Source organism: Lepidochelys olivacea, assembly GCF_965140295.1.
Source record: "Lepidochelys olivacea isolate rLepOli2 genome assembly, chromosome: 3".
NCBI classification, from domain to species: domain Eukaryota; kingdom Metazoa; phylum Chordata; order Testudines; family Cheloniidae; genus Lepidochelys; species Lepidochelys olivacea.
In genome coordinates this window covers 192,676,549-192,695,324 of record NC_140413.1, presented here as the reverse complement: position 1 = coordinate 192,695,324, position 18,776 = coordinate 192,676,549, and the positions used below count along the sequence as shown (strand labels likewise).

At 49.2% G+C, this 18,776-nt stretch overlaps 1 protein-coding gene across 1 annotated transcript in view; it reads left to right on the top strand.

Annotated features, from left to right (window-relative positions):
* Window positions 1–16,828: 16,828 nt before the first annotated feature.
* Window positions 16,829–18,776, top strand: part of BFSP1 (beaded filament structural protein 1) — a gene marked incomplete at its 5' end in the record, with an annotated part of 46,048 nt that continues 44,100 nt past the window's right edge. The window contains one exon of the mRNA XM_084625311.1: window positions 16,829–17,199. Within this exon, the coding sequence (XP_084481437.1) occupies window positions 16,829–17,199 (371 nt within the window). The remainder of the gene's footprint in view (window positions 17,200–18,776) is intronic.

The window sequence follows — 18,776 nt, the reverse complement described above, 5'->3', positions numbered from 1 at the left end:
TGTGTGTAGCAATGGTCCGCCCGCCCCTCATGGCACAGTGGCACAGACACGTTAGCCTTACTGGGACAAGGACCACAGTGGTTGTCCCAAGAAACCTACGCAAGCGCATTGCCCAAGTTCTGGCTGAGACCTTTGAAGAGATCACTGAGGCCGATTACCGTGATGTGAGAGAGCACATCAACGCCCTATTCTGCATCTAGGCATGCATGCAGCCCGAACCCTCCTCGCCCCAAGAGCCCACACCGAATAACTTCCTTCCCAAAATAAGAGCTGCTTACTGGGAAACTCCTCTGGTGTTTGTCCTTCCCCAAGCACTGGCCGCTGCAACTGGCTACCTTCCTCCTGGCTTAAGAACAGCTCCTGGCTGCATGCATGTAGGGTTTCTGGGGTGTCTTCCTCCGCCTCAGCACCCTCGCTCCCGCTTTGCTCCTCCTCCTCCTCCTGCCTTGTTGCACTGGCCTCTGAGGTGCCCATGGTGGTCCCCGGAGTGGAGGTGGGGTCGCCCCCAAGTATCGCATCCAGCTTTTTGTAAAAATGACAGGTCGCAGGGGCACCACCGGAGCACAGTTTGCCTTGTAGGCTTTGTGGTAGGCACTCCGCAGCTCCTTCACTTTAATCCTGCACTGCAGTGCATCCCGCTCAAGGCCCCTTTCCATGTCCCTTGATATCTGCCCAAAGGTATCATAATTCCTATCGCTGGAGCGCAGCTGGGACTGGACAGCTTCCTCCACCCAAACACTGATGAGGTCCAGCAACTCGCCATTGCTTTATACTGGGGCTCACCTGGCGCGTGGAGGCATGGTCACCTGGAAAGATTCACTGAGAGCACTCCACGCCTGGCTGAGCAAACAGGAAGGGGATTTTCAAAATTCCCAGAGAATTTAAAGGGTGGGTCTGACAGTTGGTCACCCGAGGGCAGGGCAGTAGAGTTCAAAGTGATGACAAGAGTGGCTAGAACAGGCATTGTGGGACACCTCTGGAGGCCAATCACAGTGCAATATAGGGCCAACGCGTCCACACTGGTGCTGCAGCACTCCAGCGGGGGTGCAGCAAACGTTATTCCACTCGCCAAGGTGGAGTACCAGCAGCGCTGTAGCTGTGGAGTCAGAGCGCTCTATGTGCCTTACCACATGGGATGGGGAGTGAGGTACAGCGCTCTGGGCGGCTTTATTGTGCTGTGACTCACAAGTGTAGCCAAGGCCTTAATGTCCCAGTGTAGACAAGTCCTTTCACTGAGAAAAATAATTCCCTCCACTGCAGGAATTTTGGGAGAAATTCTTTGGCCTGTGTTATACTGGAGATCAGACTAGACAATCATATTGGTCCTGTCTGGTCTTAAATCTCTATGAATCCAGTCCAAGCAGGAAATCACCAAGACACAGACATGGGCTTTGACAGTAGACATGCAGTGGAAGGGACAAACTTTGATGTTTTCCTGGGAGAATCAATAAAATTTAATGTAGGGCATAAAGGTAAGAGGAGATAATGCTAATGTTGCCACTCTGGAATATGGGGAGGATGGGGGTTTAGGGTCTGCTTGTGCTGCTGTAGTGAAATGACTGAGACAGCAAAGCCAGCATCAAGATCCATCCCGATGTATTTCCTTCTGTCTCTGGAACTACCTTCTTGTTCTGGTGCTCTTATTCAGAAACAACACACATACCACGAGATTTCCACCATTCTTATCATCGCAAAAAGAAAAGGAATACTTGTGGCACCTTAGAGACTAACCAATTTATTTGACCATGAGCTTTCGTGAGCTACAGCTCACTTCATCGGATGCGTATGCTCATGGTCAAATAAATTGGTTAGTCTCTAAGGTGCCACAAGTACTCCTTTTCTTTTTGTGAAGACAGACTAACACGGCTGTTACTCTGAAACCTATTCTTATCATCGTCATTGTTCTAACACATTTCAGGACCTTTGCTCTTGGCTGTTGTTAGAAGCTTGTTTTAACCCTATATCCAATATTATATTCTGGGCACAAATAGCAGTCTGCCTGAATGTGGCATTTCCCGTTCTGTTTATTTCATTCACATTCTCATGTTACAAGTGATGCCTTCCTGCATCAAAAACCACATGCCGTTACTTTGGCTTATGCAATGTTTTGCTCGTTCTCAGTACCATGGAATTCAGCAGAGTCCTTTGTTCCAATTTCCTCTGCGTGCGGGTCATGAAAACGTCACCTATGAAACCAAGCATTTCTGAATAGCCATCTGTATGACTGTCAGAAAAATCAATTTCTCAAGGAACCATCTAGTTTCATCCGAAAGTCACAATGCTCTGATGGCTTTTACATAAGAAGGTTGTGAATTGTGTTACAAACTCACCTTCAGCTTAATCGCTCACTTGGAATAAGAACGATCCAGCCGTTAGTAGTTCTTGTAAGGTATGTTGCTGCAAACTGGTGACGATATCCTTTCACGGAGTTTATTGTAGGCTTCTCTGCTGAAGTGACACATTCATTAGTGAGTAAGTATTGGCATCCATGAAAGTTACCACTGCCGGCACTTCAGATTCATCTCATTTGCTACTAGACATTCCACAAAGATGGACCATTATTCCAGTAAGTAAACTTGTCTTACCAACATAGGTTGCCAATTCAAGGTAGCTATTGTATACATCCCTTCACTTCATGCTGTGCAGTGCTGGGTTGGGTTTGTTTGCAGTTCTCATGACCAATTACATTATATATATTTTTTCAATTGTGTGGTTTTATCATTCTTGTTATAAACAGCTTCCTTTTATAAAATGGTAGTTTGCCTCCAGGGATAAGAGGGTAGCTTCTCAGCTGGTGCTAATTGATACAGCTACATTGATTTCAGTGCACCTTTGATTTACACCAGGTGATGAGCTCTCCCAAAGTATCTGAGACTTAATGTTGTCCCCTTCGGTTATGTGAAGCAATAATTAAACTCATTTCATTTTGTCTCAGCCCTGGTCTACACTAGGACTAGAGGTCAAATTCAGCAGCATTAAAGCGATTTAACCCTGCACCCGTCCACACAACAAAGCCCTTTTTTTCGACTTAAAGAGCTTTTAAAATCGATTTCTTTACTCCACCCCCGCCAAGGGGATTAGCGCTGAAATCGGCCTTGCCAGGTCGAATTTGGGGTACTGTGGACGTAATTAGATGGTATTGGCCTCCGGGAGCTATCCCAGAGTGCTCCATTGTGACCGCTCTGGACAGCACTCTCAACTCAGATGCACTGGCCAGGTAGACAGGAAAAGGCCCGTGAACTTTTGAATTTCATTTCCTGTTTGGCCAGCATGACAAGCTGCAGGTGAGTGCAGAGCTCATCAGCAGAGGTGATCATGATGGAGTCCCAGAATTGCAAAAGAGCTCCAGCATGGACTGAACAGGAGGTACGGGATCTGATCGCTGTATGCTATCAGAACTCTGTTCCAGTTTTCAAAATGCCAAAACATTTGTCAAAATCTCCTAGGGCATGATGGACAGAGGCCATAACAGGGACCCGAAGCAGTGCCGCGTGAAACTTAAGGAGCTGAGGCAAGCTTACCAGAAAACCAGAGAGGCAAACGGCCGCTCCAGGTCAGAGCCCCAAACATGCCGCTTCTATGATGAGCTGCATGCCATTTTAGGGGGTTCAGCCACCACTACCCCAATTGTGTTGTTTGACTCCTTCAATGGATATGGAGGCAACATGGAAGCAGGATTTGGGGACGAGGAAGATAGCTCACAGCAAGCAAGCGGAAAAACCGGTTTCCCGACAGCCAGGAACTGTTTCTCACCCTGGACCTTGAGCCAGTACCCCCCGAACCCACCCAAGGTTGCCTCTCAGACCCACCAGGCAGAGAAGGGACCTCTGGTGAGTGTACCTTTTTAAATAGTATACATGATTTAAAAGCAAGCGTGTTTAATGATTAATTTGCCCTGGCATTCGTGGCCAGTACAGCTACTGGAAAAGTCTGTTAACGTGTCTGGGGATGGAGCGGAAATCCTCCAGGGACATTTCCATAAAGCTCTCCTGGATGTACTCCCAAAGCCTTTGCAAAAGGTTTCTGGGGAGGGCAGCCTTATTCCGTCCACCATGGTAGGACACTTTACCATGCCAGGTCAGTAGCATGTAGTCGGAAAGCATTGCAGTGCATGTTTGCTGGCATTCAAACAACATCTGTTCTTTATCTCTCTGTGTTATCCTCAGGAAAGTGATATCATTCATGGTCACCTGGTTGAAATAGGGTGCTTTTCTTAAGGGGACATTGAGAGGTGCCCTTTCCTGCTAGGCTGTTTTCCTGTGGTTGAACAGAAATGTTCCCCACTGTTAGCCATGGGGAGGCTGAGGCTGCTGGAGGATCAACTAATATGCTCCAGCATATGGTTGAGCTGCAGGAAACGAAGCAGGAGCACAGACCACTGCTACAGCTCCTGTGAAACCAACCACCCTCCTCCCCAAGTTCCATAGCCTCCTCACCCAGACGCCCAAGAACGCAGTGGGGGAGCCTCCAGCCAACCAGCCACTCCACCCCAGAGGGTTACTCAAGCAACAAAAGGCTGGCATTCAATAAGTTTTAAAGTTTTAAACTTTTAAAGTGCTGTGTGGCCTTGTCCTTCCCTCCTCCACCACCCCTACCGGGCTACCTTGGCAGTTATCCCCCTATTTGTGTGATGAATTAATAAAGAATGCATGAATGTGAAGCAACAATGACTTTATTGCCTCTGCCAGTGGTGATCAAAGGGAGGAGGGGAGGGTAGTTAGCTTACAGGGAAGTAGAGTGAAACAAGGGGGTGGGGGGGGCGTTTCATCAAGGAGAAACAAATAGAACTTTCACACTGTAGCCCGGCCAGTTATGAAACTGGTTTTCAAAGCTTCTCTGATATGCACCGCACCCTCCTGTGCTCTTCTAACCGCCCTGGTGTCTGGCAGCACATAACCAGTGGCCAGGCGATTTGCCTCAACCTCCCACCCCACCATAAACGTCTCCCCCTTACTCTCACAGATATTGTGGACCACGCAGCAAGCAGTAATAACAGTGGGAATATTGGTTTTGCTGAGGTCTAACCAAGTCAGTAAACTGCGCCAGCGTGCTTTTAAATGTCCAAATGCACATTCTACCACCATTCTGCACTTGCTCAGCCTGTAGTTGAACAGCTCCTGACTACTGTCCAGGCTGCCTGTGTATGGCTTCATGAGCCATGGCATTAAGGGGTAGGCTGGGTCCCCAAGGATAACTATAGACATTTCAACATCCCCAATGATTATTTTCTGGTCTGGGAATAAAGTCTCTTACTGCAGCTTTTGAAACAGACCAGAGTTCCTGAAGATGCGAGCGTCATGGGCCTTTCCCGGTCTTCCCACATTGATGTTGGTGAAACGTCCCTTGTGATCCACCAGTGCTTGCAGCACTATTGAAAAGTATCCCTTGCAGGTTATGTACTCACCTGCTTGGTGCTCCGGTGCCAAGATAGGGATATGGGTTCTGTCTATGGCCCCACCACAGTTAGGGAATCCCATTGCAGGAAAGCCATCCACTATGACCTGCACATTTCCCAGGGTCACTACCCTTGATATCAGCAGATCTTTGATTGCGTTGGCTACTTGCATCACAGCAGCCCCCACAGTAGATTTGCCCACTCCAAATTGATTCCCAACTGACCGGTAGCTGTCTAGTATTGCAAGCTTCCACAGGGCTATTGCCACTTGCGGATGATACTAAACTGGGAGGAGTGGTAGATACGCTGGAGGGGAGGGATAGGATACAGAAGGACCTAGACAAATTGGAGGATTGGGCCAAAAGAAATCTGATGAGGTTCAATAAAGATAAGTGCAGGGTCCTGCACTTAGGACGGAAGAACCCAATGCACAGCTACAGACTAGGGACCGAATGGCTAGGCAGCAGTTCTGCGGAAAAGGACCTAGGGGTGACAGTGGACGAGAAACTGGATATGAGTCAGCAGTGTGCCCTTGTTGCCAAGAAGGCCAATGGCATTTTGGGATGTATAAGTAGGGGCATAGCGAGCAGATCGAGGGACGTGATCGTTCCCCTCTATTCGACATTGGTGAGGCCTCATCTGGAGTACTGTGTCCAGTTTTGGGCCCCACACTACAAGAAGGATGTGGATAAATTGGAGAGAGTCCAGCGAAGGGCAACAAAAATGATTAGGGGTCTGGAACACATGAGTTATGAGGAGAGGCTGAGGGAGCTGGGATTGTTTAGCCTGCAGAAGAGAAGAATGAGGGGGGATTTGATAGCTGCTTTCAACTACCTGAAAGGGGGTTCCAAAGAGGATGGCTCTAGACTGTTCTCAATGGTAGCAGATGACAGAACAAGGAGTAATGGTCTCAAGTTGCAGTGCGGGAGGTTTAGATTGGATATTAGGAAAAACTTTTTCACTAAGAGGGTGGTGAAGTACTGGAATGCGTTACCTAGGGAGGTGGTAGAATCTCCTTCCTTAGAGGTTTTTAAGGTCAGGCTTGACAAAGCCCTGGCTGGGATGATTTAACTGGGAATTGGTCCTGCTTCGAGCAGGGGGTTGGACTAGATGACCTTCTGGGGTCCCTTCCAACCCTGATATTCTATGATTCTATGATTCTCAACTGTGAGCGCTGCTCTCATCTTGGTATTCTTGCACCTCAGGGCAGGGAAAAGCAAGTCACAAAGTTCCATGAAAGTGCCCTTACGCATGCGAAAGTTTCGCAGCCACTGGGAATCGTCCCAGACCTGCAATACTGCAGTCCCACCAGTCTGTGCTTGTTTCCCGGGCCCTGAATCGGCGTTCTCCTGCATGAACTTGCCTCATTAGCACCATGATGCCCAAATTGCCAGGGCCTGTGCTTCGAGAGAAGTCTGTGTCCATGTCCTCATCACTCTCGTCACCGTGCTGACGTCGCCTACTTGCCTGGTTTCGCTTTGCCAGGTTCTGGTGCTTCATATACTGCTGGATAATGCGCGTGGTGTTTAATGTGCTCCTAATTGCCAAAGTGATCTGAACTGGCTCCATGCTTGCCGTGGTATGGCGTCTGCACAGAAAAAAGGCGCGGAATGATTGTCTGCCGTTGCTCTGATGGAGGGAGAGGCGACTGACGACATGGCTTACAGGGTTGTCTTACTGGGAATTAAAAGCACAAAGAGGGTGGCTTTACATCAAGGAAAAACAAAAACAACTGTCACACAGAATGGCCCCCTAAAGGATTGAACTCAAAACCCTAGGTTTAGCAGGCCAATGCGCAACCCAATGCTCAACCCACTGAGCTATCCCTCCCCCTGGTATTTCAGGCAGGACTAAATCTCCATTAAACTCTTCAAGGTGCCCCGACGGACCTCACCGAAATGATTGCCGGCCGTTGATTTCACGGAGGGAGAGAGGGGGCAGCAAATGAATACAAAACAAATCTGGTCTATTTCTTGTTTTGATCCATTCCATCTATCTTTTACATCTTTGGCTGGCAGCAGACAGTGCAGTAGGACTGCAAGCCATCCACATCTCCTGGCAGCTTGGCAGAAGATGGTACAATAGGGCTGCCTGCAGGACTAAAGAGAATGACCTGGTTGAGTCACTCCTATTTTAGTCCCTGCACCCATGTCAGCCCAGGCACTCCTGACTGACCTCACTGAGGCGGCCAGGAGCACCTCGGACATGATGATGATGGTTATCAGGCCTATTGCATTATCTGCTGCCACAAGGCAATGGGTTGCTGCTGCTGTGTAGCAATGCAGTCCAGCATCTGCCAGCACCCAGGAGATGTACGGTGATGGTGAGCTGAGCCGGCTCCATGCTTGCCGTGGTATGGCGTCTGCACAGGTAACTCAGGAAAAAAGGCATGAAACGATTGTCTGCTGTTGCTTTCATGGAGAGAGGGGGGGAGGGACGGCCTGATGAAATGTACCCAGAACCACCTGCGACAATGTTTTTGACCCATTAGGCATTGGGATCTCAACTCAGAATTCCAATGGGCGGCGGAGACTGCGGGAACTGTGGGATAGCTACCCACAGTGCAACACTCCGGAAGTCGACGCTAGCCTCGGTACTGTGGAAGCACTCCGCCGAGTTAATGCACTTAATGCACTTAGAGCATTTTGTGTGGGGACACACACAATCGACTATATAAAAATGATTTCTAAAAAACCAACTTCTATAAATTCGACCTAATTTTGTAGTGTAGACATCAGATAAAGTATGTTCTGACTGATCCTAGTGTTAATTCTCTGCTCCCTTAAATTTACCTTTATAATAGGTTCCTATCTCTAAAATACCTCTTTGAGAACGTTACAAAATTTGCTTCACTACATAGCCAGGTGATAGTAAAATCATTATAGGATCCTCTTCCTTTCAAAGCACTATAGAGCATTAGAAAAACTAGACCAGAGGTGGGCAAACTATGGCCCGTAGGCCACATCTGGCCCATGGGACCCTCCTGCCCATCCACTGAGCTCCTGGCCCAGGAGGCTCGCCCCCAGCCTGGGAGGCTCGCCCCCAGCCCCTCCTGCTGTTCTCCCTCCCCCACAGCTTCAGCTCACTGCACCGCTGGCATAATGCTCTGGGTCGGGGGGCTGCGAGCTCTTGCCGGGCAGAGCAGCCGCAGAGCCATGGCCTGACCCGGTGCTCTGTGCTGTGCGGTGGCGTGGCTGGCTCCAGCCGGGTGGCACGGCTGCCTGGCCTGGTGCTCTGGGTGGTCCGGCTGTAGCGCCATCAGCCACCAGTGTTCCAGGCAGCGCGGTCAGAGGGCAGGGAGCAGGGGGGGCTGGATAGAGGGCAGGGGAGTTTGGGGTGGTGGTCAGGGTTCGGGGGTGTGGATAGGGGTTGGGGCGGTCAGAGGGCGGGGAACAGGGGCGTTGAATGGGGGCAGGGGTCCCGGGGGGGCAGTCAGGAAGGAGGGGGGGTTGGCTGGGGTGGCAGGGGGCAGTCAGGGGCAGGGGTTCCGGGGCAGTCAAGGGACAGGGTGAAGAGGTGATTGAATGGGGCAGGGGTCCGAGGGGGCAGTCAGGAGTGAGAGGAGGGGTTACATGGGGTGGCGAGGGGCAGTCGGGGCGGGTGGTCTGGGGGTGATCAAGGGACAGGGAGGGGTGGATGGGGCAGGGCCGGTGCAACCACTAGGTGAACTAGGCAGTCGCCTAGGGTGCCAAGTGGCTGGGGGGCGGCCAAAAGCACGCTCGGGGGAGGCGGTGGAGCGGAGGTGAGCTGGGGCAGAGGGGCGCGGGGAGGGCCACCTGCAGCAAGTCACCGGGCGGGGGTGGCGCACAGGGGAACCGCTCTCCGCCCCAGCTCACCTCTGCCCCGCCTCCTCCTCTGAGCCCGCCGCCCGGATCGGCTTCTCTCCCTCCCAGGCTTGCGCGCCAAACAGCTGATTGGCGCCGCAAGCCCGGGAGGCAGAGAAGCGGCAGCAGCTGGGTGCTCGGGGAGGAGGCGGAGCAGAGGTGAGCCGGGGTGGGGAGTTGCCGCAGGGCTCCCCGAGGGGAGAAGGGGTGGCGGGGAGCTGCCGCTGGGGGGAGTGAACGTGTGCAAGTGGCTGGCTATATTAATTGTATTAAAAAACCCTGCTTGCTATTAAATGTAAGTCACATTAACAGCTGTAACTGCAAAAACATTGTAACCGAGATAAGAGCTCATATGCTCATAACCATGGTAATGTCTTAGCGGAGTGGGATGCGCTAACCACAGCGTCAGCTGGGTAAGATCTCCCTGTGGGCGAGAGCTAAACATATGTAAGTGTGAAGGTCTAAACACCTGGTTGGCTCTGATTGGCCCTGGTATGGTAGACGGGGTCGGGCCTTAAAAGCCTCAGCAAGATCTTAGCAGCAGTAAAAACCAAATAAATAGCAGCTTGAAACTCCCAACATTTGTGGAGTAGGACGGTGTCCTAAGCGGGTCTTAGGATCCTGTAGGCGGCCTGCAGACACAGCAGGGCTCCCCTCCCGAACTCTTCGGCGGCCGTTCAGCTGCCTTGTGGCTGACGCCTGATCAACGTCCGTGAGCCAGAGCGCCAGAGGGTACAGTATATAGCAGAGTGCTTGAGTATGTGTCGCCCTGTGTCTGTCTAGACAAAACCGTCGTAAAGTATTCACGTCATAGGCTTGCCTCAAAAATATATATAGTCATTTAAGTCATATATGGATATAGTCATTTAAAGTCATGTAAGTCGGTATAATCTTTGCTTTTTGCATGCTCTTTTTATTTCTGTATTTGTTCATAGTCCTTGTGACGATCGTAATAAAAGTCATCTATTGTTATCTTCACCTGTTGTCACGTGATTGCTGAAAATTCTCTTACTAATATAAATTTAGTGAGGCGCGCTTACCACCCAGTGGGAAGTTGTGGTCCATCCCCGGTACTGTCTCTTAATCGGACAGCCGTGGGCTAATTTCCTCTCGCCACGTTCCCTTAAACGTTTTTCTAACGTTTCACTGGGGGGCGCGTCAGGGCGGGGGGGCGGCGGGAAGCTACTGCGGGGGGGCACCTCAGGGTGGAGGGGGGGTGTAAGGTGGAAGTTTCGCCTAGCGCGCAAAACATCCTTGCGTCGGCCCTGTCTGGGGGAGCCGTAAGGGGACATGGAACTGTGTGTGTTTGGGCGGGGGGGGTTGGATGGGTCAGAAGTCCTGGGGGGGCTGTCAGGAGATGAGAAGCAGGGGGGGTCAGATAGGGGGTGGGTGCCGGGCCACGCCTGACTGGTTGGGGAGGCACTGGCCATCCATACAATTCTGGAAACCCAATGTGGCCTTCAGGCCAAAAAGTTTGCCCGCCACTAAATTAGACCATCACTTATGTATCATACTTCATTGATCTGTATAGAAAATAAAACTCAGTTCCAATTTTCTAAGAGAGCCTGAAGCAAAGTCCTTCCATTGCCTCTAAAATTTCCATTGTTGGGTTTGGCCATAGACTGCTGATGAATCCTCTGTAACTCCTGTTGGATATCTGGCAATGTGCACAGTTTATGATATTTATTTGTACTACCAAGACTGGGGCCTCATCGTGCTAGGCACTGTATAAACACATAATAAGAGAAGTCCCTGCCCCAAGACAAAGGGTGAGAGACAGGAAGTCTTATCTCAGTTTTATAGGTGGGAAACTGAGGCATGGATGGATTAGGTGACTTGCCCAAGGTTACACCAGAAGTCTGCAGCAGAACATGGAATTGATTGTAGAACTCTTCATGAGTCTTAGTCCAGTGCCTTGACCACCAGACTGTGGGGTAAGCAGTGCCCCCGAGGCATCAGGAATACGATCTGATGCACCTGGTTTATTTACAGGGCATATAAATATAAAGGAGAATGCAATAAGTCTCTTTCTGTATCCTTTACACTGTGCTGAATGCATGCTGTAGTTGTGCAGATTATAAGTGAACGGGCTGGCTTCCCCTCTCATTATGCATAAGCCAGGAGTCACTCCATTGTATAAAATGAGTGTAAATAGGAGACCTCTAGTTCTTAACCTAAGACACTGTTACAGCATACTCTTGCTGTAGTACTATAGCTCTGTGATGTTGGCTAGAAGACATTTTTTGAGTCTAGTTATGTATCAGCGCTAACTAATGCACTTGTATAGTTACACAGGGCTGTCCCTAGTGGGGTGCGGGGCCCGGGAAATCAGCCCTCGCCGGCTTGGGGGCCTCACTCTGCATTGGCGGCTGGGCCGGCAGGATAGATCCAGCCTGGTGCTCGGCTGCCTGCTATTGCTGGCAATTGCCAGCACCTACCGCGGGGCTATTGTTGGCCATAGCACCACGGCAGCTCAGGGCTCCAGCCAGGGCGGGGGACTCACTGCACTGAAACACGGGCGGCCAAGCTGGCTGCTGTCTCTGCTAACTGCCAACAAGATGGCGGATCCTGCGGAAATGACGGATTTGTCTTCTGCGACCAACCGCACCGGCCCGTGGGGCCCCCAAAGCGCGGGGCCCAGAGTGGTCACTCCAATTTGCCCTTCCCAAGGGATGGCTCTGTCGTCACTGCTGTCTTTGGGCCACATTGTCCCTGGCCCTTTTGTTGGGCCTGGGAGGATGGAAGTTTACATCTTATGCTCTTCTCCCATAGCACATGTTGTACAAGGTCCAGAAACATTGCACAATCCCCTCCTGAGCTCCTCTGGCATCAGTGCTAATCTGCATAGCCCTAAATAAAGGACAGCCCCTCCCAGGCCCAGTTGAGTCATTTAAGAGCAATAACACTTATTGCTGGGCCAGTTCTGTGTTGATTACATTTACTGGACTCCACTGGGAATGCATCTTTTCTAAGTCTGCGTACAGTTTGTCCTGCTGTTTTTTGTCACATGGCACAAACCCAGTGTGTTGCAACTTAGGCTCCCTCAGCTACAAGTGAGTAAATTTCAAAGCGATCTAATGCACAATGAAAATTGTTCACGAAATGAAATAGTACGGGTGCAGCTGTGGCTTTGCCACAAGCCCCATGTGATACATAGTGCTGATGAAAATCTGAATCTGTTGAAATTGATGGGACACCTTGCACGAACAAGACTTAATCAGCTACAGAATAGCTTGTGAGATCAGGTCCCTAAATGAAAAAATAAAAAAAGTTCATGGAGTCTTTGTTATGCTCTCAGTTTCCATTCAGCGAGACTTTATTGGCATGATGAGCTATAGTAGAGTAGTCTAGTATGAAGTTTGGATCCAGGATTTAGGGATATTCAGCTCTACGGTACTGCATCAGGCCCCATACAAAAAATATACATGCATACATGCGTCTTTATGTATTAGAGGGAAATGTTCATTTGGGAAAACAAAAATAAAGAGGCCATCTCTTCAAGTCCTGATTCAATTGTTATTCAGTCCTGATGTAGCAAGAGAGATTTTGCCTGAATGAGGACAGAGTGATCACTGTGGTCTTTGACCTGCTGCCCTATGGTGAATGATGGTGCATGGGGAAACACGAAGAGCGCAAAGAGCTCCACCCTTTTGCAGTGCTGTTCAGCAACAGGGGGCATCTGTAGTCGTGGCATTCCCCAGAGTGCACATGCTGTTTCCTCTATGTCCTCTTGTGCATAAAACCCTCTAAAGAGACAGGGAGAGAGGTAGGGCCAGGGACCTATTCCTGCCCCATCCCCTGGCAATGGCCAGCAAAGCTGGTCATTTTGATAGGAGACTGTGTTTCATGAATGAGGGGTGTAGCAGGTGACCCAGTCTCTGGGATCCAGACAGTTCCAAGCACCTGGGCTGGCGCATCCTAAGCATGGAATTGTGCCTTCAAGGCACAGCAGAGCCCTGAGCAAGGACTTTAGGACTGGAGCCCATAACGCTTCACACTGGTACCTAGAGGTTTTCATTCTCAGAGCTTGAGACCTGACCACAGCTTCACTGGAACAAGTTCAGAAGTGAATCTCGATTGTCAGCTTGACAGACTTTGACCAAGCTGGTGCTTGTTCTTAGGAGAAAGTGGAAAGGGATGAAAGAGAAACCTGTCTTGTGTTGGCTTAACTGAGTACGAAGGACTGTAAGCAGATTGATGGTGCTGTCAAGAGAAGGCTAATGCCACATTTCACTGGAATGGTCCCGGAGCTCAGTTATCCATCCAGCCGAAAAACAAATTAGCTAACAAACCAGTTTAATAGGTATTTGCTCTAATGATCTACAGGACTGGATAAAATCCAGAAGAGGCGGGAAATGGAAAATACCCATTTTGGGGGGCATTCTGATAAACTCGTAAAGTACATTTAAAATACAAAGCACTGGTCTGAATACCTTGGTACTCAGTTATTCTCAGGAGGATTAGTGAGAAATAATTTGGGATGATGAAGGAAAGATACAAGTGTCTTCTTTTAAATAATTTCCCTTTTTGATATTGCAGGTCATAGATCAAAAGGATATATATGCGCAGCACACTATTTCCAAAGAGAGACACGGGTCTCACAAACTTCCAGGTAACAATTTTCCATACATTTCATCAATGAACACACAGAGAACAATGACCTTTCAGAGATTTAGAACTTTGTCTGAAAAGCGAACCCATACAGAGCCCAGAGGTGGATGATGTCTTTGTTAGGGAACTACCAGGAGTGCAATTAAAAACAATCCAGCATTTAATGTGGTAGTTTAATTTCCCATAATATTTGTGATGTTCCCCATTTGAAGTAGAGGGAATTCTAGAAGTATGGCACAGTGAAATACTGTGGCACTGAATGGGCTAAATCCTCAGCTGGTACAAATTGGTATAGTTGCTTTGACTTCAGTGAGGCTACGCTGATTTATATCAGTGGAGGATCTGGCCCTAAATGTTGACTTTTCTTTTAATTGTACCTTCTGCGGTGCTGCTTTTGACCATTCATATAGGTGTTTAGGTACCTGTATTAGGTATCTGCACGCTTAAGTGTTCCTTCTGCACTCTTGTGCAGAACCAAGTCCCCTATCTTAGGCACACAAATGTGAAAAGTGGATCTACAGGGCCAGATCCTCACTCATGCGAACTGGTTCTGGCTTCAGTGGAACTATTCCAGTCTACACTAGCTGAGGATCTGGCCCTTTTCATCAGGTATGAGCTGTGATCCTTTCTATTTGGGAAACTAATTTGAAAGCAAATCCATTCAGTTAACACACATGTGCACTGAAGTTTATAGGTTAAAGCAGGGGTTCTCAAACGTCATTGTACCGTGACCCCCTTCTGACAACAAAGTTACTACATGACCCTGGGAGGGGGGCAGAGACCGGGCCCGGCTGCCTTGGGTGGGGGGATAGGAGGCCACAGCCCGAGCCCTGCCACCCCAGGTGGGGGTGGAGCTCAGGCTTCAGCTTCAGTCCTGGTATAAGGCTGGGCTTGGCAATCCCATTAAAATGGGGTCGCAACCCACTTTGTGGGCCTGACCCACAGCTTGAGAACTGCTGGGTTAAATTTTACTGAGATTTACCACACAAAAATTGCACTGAAAAATTGGTCCTGTTAGGATGCCTCCTTGAGCCCTCTTTACTGAGTCAATAAAGAGATGCAGCCAAAAAATAAATTCACCTCTGTTGGATGTAGCCAAGAGAACTTCACAAAAATCCCAGAATTCCTATTTTATTTGTGAACACATGAGAAAAGGAAGTTTATCTTCAGTGCAGAATCAGTGCTACTTCGGATGTGCCGTGTAATGAAATCCATGTCCATGATGCTAGTTGTGAGTCAGTACTGTACACATGTAATTATGGGCATTATTCTACAAAAAGAAAGAGGGGACATCTACCTAAGGCTCTATGCGCCACGCAATAAAATTATGAAATCAAAATTAGATGATCCACGTAACACCCAACTTCTTTCTCTCGAGTCCTCACTCATCTGATCTCTGTCAAAGGCCCACTTCCACAGCAGCTCACAGAGGACTATGTTGCTCCACTAGGTATCCTTGTCCAACTTAGAGAGAATGTAGATAATAGCCAACCCTTGCAGCCACAGCTGTATGGAATTCAGTGGTCTCTGCTCAGTATTAACTGTGGGTCTGATTTTCAAAGATGGATTTTTTTTGTTCAACACGTCTAAAAATCAGGCATTGTATCATTGTTAATATGGTGCCAAAAGAACGAATGGTGCTTTACGTGCTGTGTCAAACAAATAGCATCCTTCTCCCAATGAGCATACAAACCAAGGACCAAATTTTCAAAAGAGCTCAGCACTCAAAATTGGGGTCAGATTATCAAGAGCCCAGCTTCTAAATTGGCATCACAGTATTTGGCCAGACTTTCAGGAGAACTCAGCACACTGGCTGTGTGGTGGGTTCTGAGCAGGTTTGAAAATCTGGCTCTTATTTAGGTGCCTAAAAGGGAGCTGAACTCTTGACAATCCAGGGCCCAGATGGGGTACGTTAGCGGGAGGAAGTGAGGGCAGCCCCAAGGGGTTGATCCCGTGCAGCGTAAGTGTGGAGTGCTGCGCATGTAAACACCAGGGAAATGGTCAGGAGCTGAGGCTTATAATTGCAAAACCTAATTTTGTTTCTTTGTATGATTTAGAACCCAATTTCAAGACGTATCCCCCTCAGTTACTTCCACATGCGGGCAGCTAGATTTGCACTTAGTTGCCTGAAGCGTCTCTTGGGGTATCTCAGTGTTGATGAAGGTTCTCAAGTGTACAAGCTGGGCCTCTAACGTAGATGTGCCCCTGTTTGAAAAGCAGCCTCTGATAAAAGGATTATTGACAGAGGCCTGATGAGACGCCATCGTAGTCTCTGAATCCCTGGCTGTGGTGCTGGGTGTGGTTCTGGAGGACAGAGCATAGGACAAGTCCTATTTTGCCACTGGAAAGAGAGAAAAGCATTGGAGTCAATGTCTCCACTGCTCACAGGGCAGCGAGTTGAGGCAGGGCTCACTTGCACTTTCTGTATGCAGCTCCCCTTTTGTTCTGGAACAATCACAAAAAACATTAGACCAGGCAAAAGGTAAACATGACTCTTGCTCATCCCCTCATGCAAAACCTCTGATTCAGCAAAAGGATTCCATACACAGTCCTCGTACAAACAACCCCAAGCCCAAAAAACCCCAGCCACCAAATGCTTTGAACTCAAGCCTCTAAAACTGCAAAGTCTTTGTTCTGTGGTCGCTTTATAGCATTCTAATCCACCGACAAAAGCTGGACGCCACTCTCTCTTTCATACTGGCCACACACAATTGCAGCTCATGGAAAGAAAGAAAGAAAACAGTCCCCCAAACTGCTGACAGCCTCTGGAAAGGGAGAGAGGAATGAGGCGGGGCTATTTGATTTTATTTAATTTGCTGCTGGTCGCTGGCATTTAGTGCCACAAATTGCAGTGGAGAGAAGTCATAGGCATTGGGAGATGGGTGGCCTCACTTCTATTTCTCCCCCCTAAGTCCCCCAAACACATTTCCGATCCAAACTGGAGAGACAGAGACACACAGAAGAGGGGATCTTGGGCCTGCACGGCCTCCCCCAAGCCATGTATAGAAGTAGCTACCTGCGAGAAGTGCGCAAGGAGAAGTATGAGCGATCTGATGCCTATGATGAGCTGCAGGGCACCTCAGACTTCAGCAGCCTGGCCCAAGCCCAGGGCCTGGAGAACCTGCAGGAGCTCAATGAGAGGTTTGCCAACTACATCAATCGGGCCCGGATGCTGGAGCAGCGCAACACTATCTTCCGTAAGCAGCTGGAGACCTTCCAGCGCATGGATGTGCTGGCCGGCTTGGAGGAGGCCTTTGCTGAGCAGATTGAGCTGAATCGTCTGCGCATCCGTGAGCTGTCTGCCGACCGGGCCAAACTGGAGCGAGAGGACAAGGATTCACAGCGCATGCTCGATGAATACCGTAACAAGTAAGCCAGCCAGAGTCAAGGGATGCTGCCCAGCTCCTCGCTCTGGGTGTCTATTACCACTACATGTTACCACTCTCTAGGGGTGTTTATCACTGTTAGGGGTACATACCCTCTTTCATCTCTAGAAGCACTTTACTCTGAAACAACATGTTAATTTTGCCTTGCGCTGGCTCCGGAAAGCTCTCTTAGTTAGATGCATTTCTTTAGGGAAGGGGAATGAGTCCCATTTCTCATCTTCACAGTCTCTGCTTTCAAATTCTGTTATTTGCTAGCACTCCTATACCAAGAGAAGGCCTGGCTGACAGCAGCATACTCTAATTGCCTAATAAGTCCAAAAGCCATAAGACGTAGTACACGGGGCCAGGATCTGCCCTGGATGTTGGTGCATGGCTCCTATATTGACTTCAGTGTGCCCAAGAGCAGGGGCATTCTCAAGGGGGGGCAAGCTGGGGCACGGGCCCTCCCAATAATTGTCAGGGCACAGAACTTCTCTGGCCCTGGGGCCACGGAGGCATGGAAGAGTGAGCTCCTGCCGGGGTGCAGGGAAGAGTGAACTCTTCCCAGGGCCGGAGTGGGGGGGAAGGGTAAAGTGAGTTCCTGGTGGGGAAGAACTAGCTCCTGTCGGGGACAGGGCAGGGTGAGGGAGGAAAGAGCAAGCTTCTGCCAGGATGGGGGGAAAGAGTGAGCTCTTGCTGGGGCTGGGGTGGTGGAGGCAGTGAGCTCCTTCTGGGGCAGGGAGAAGGTAGAGCAAGCTCCTAGGGGGAGGGCACAGAATATGCCCCTCCAAAAGGGGTCAAAATTTTAATTCCTGTGCACGCCCCTGCCTAAGAACTAGGAGTTGATGTCAGAGGGAGCCACATGGGAGCATCTGAGGGAAGATCTTGACCCTAACTGTATTTGTTTAGGACTGTCCATATTCACTGCATGAAAAGAGTTACAGCACCACAAATTGCTTTTATTTCTTAATTCCATGAAACCCAGAAGAATATACCTGAGTGTCTTCTTGAGAGATTGCCATATCTAGGCCAGTGCATTTCAATTACTCTAAGCTAAGGATACAGTTATTACTTGCACTGATCTACAGGTTCAAATTGGTGGTTTTTGCTTTGCTTTTGCTATTGCATGTGGCGTCCCTTCACACCCAGCCCTGCACAGCACGTGGGCAGAATATAAGGAGAAGAAGAAAAGTGATGAACATGACTAGGCACACCAGGGAACCCTTAGGCTGCATTTCATGAGAGTACTGCTCTGTGGGCCCCGGTTACTCCTGCCTGTTAGCAGTAGAATGGTCTTTGCAGGGAATGCATCGGTGAGCACCCTGTTAGCTTTACGAGCATTGTGCTTATGCCTGCAAGAAGCACAGTAAAAAAGGCACAACCCAGTTGAGAGGATGAGGGACAAAGATGACTTTTGTCTGATGTATTTTCAGATCTCTCTAGCACAAAACCAATTTGCTGGTTATTCTTAGATGTTTTAAGTCTATCTGAAAACTCATTCATGAGCTCTATGTGAAGACTGAGATTGTGAGGAATAATAATTATCAAAGATTTTTTCCGAGGCCCAGTCATGCAGCCAAT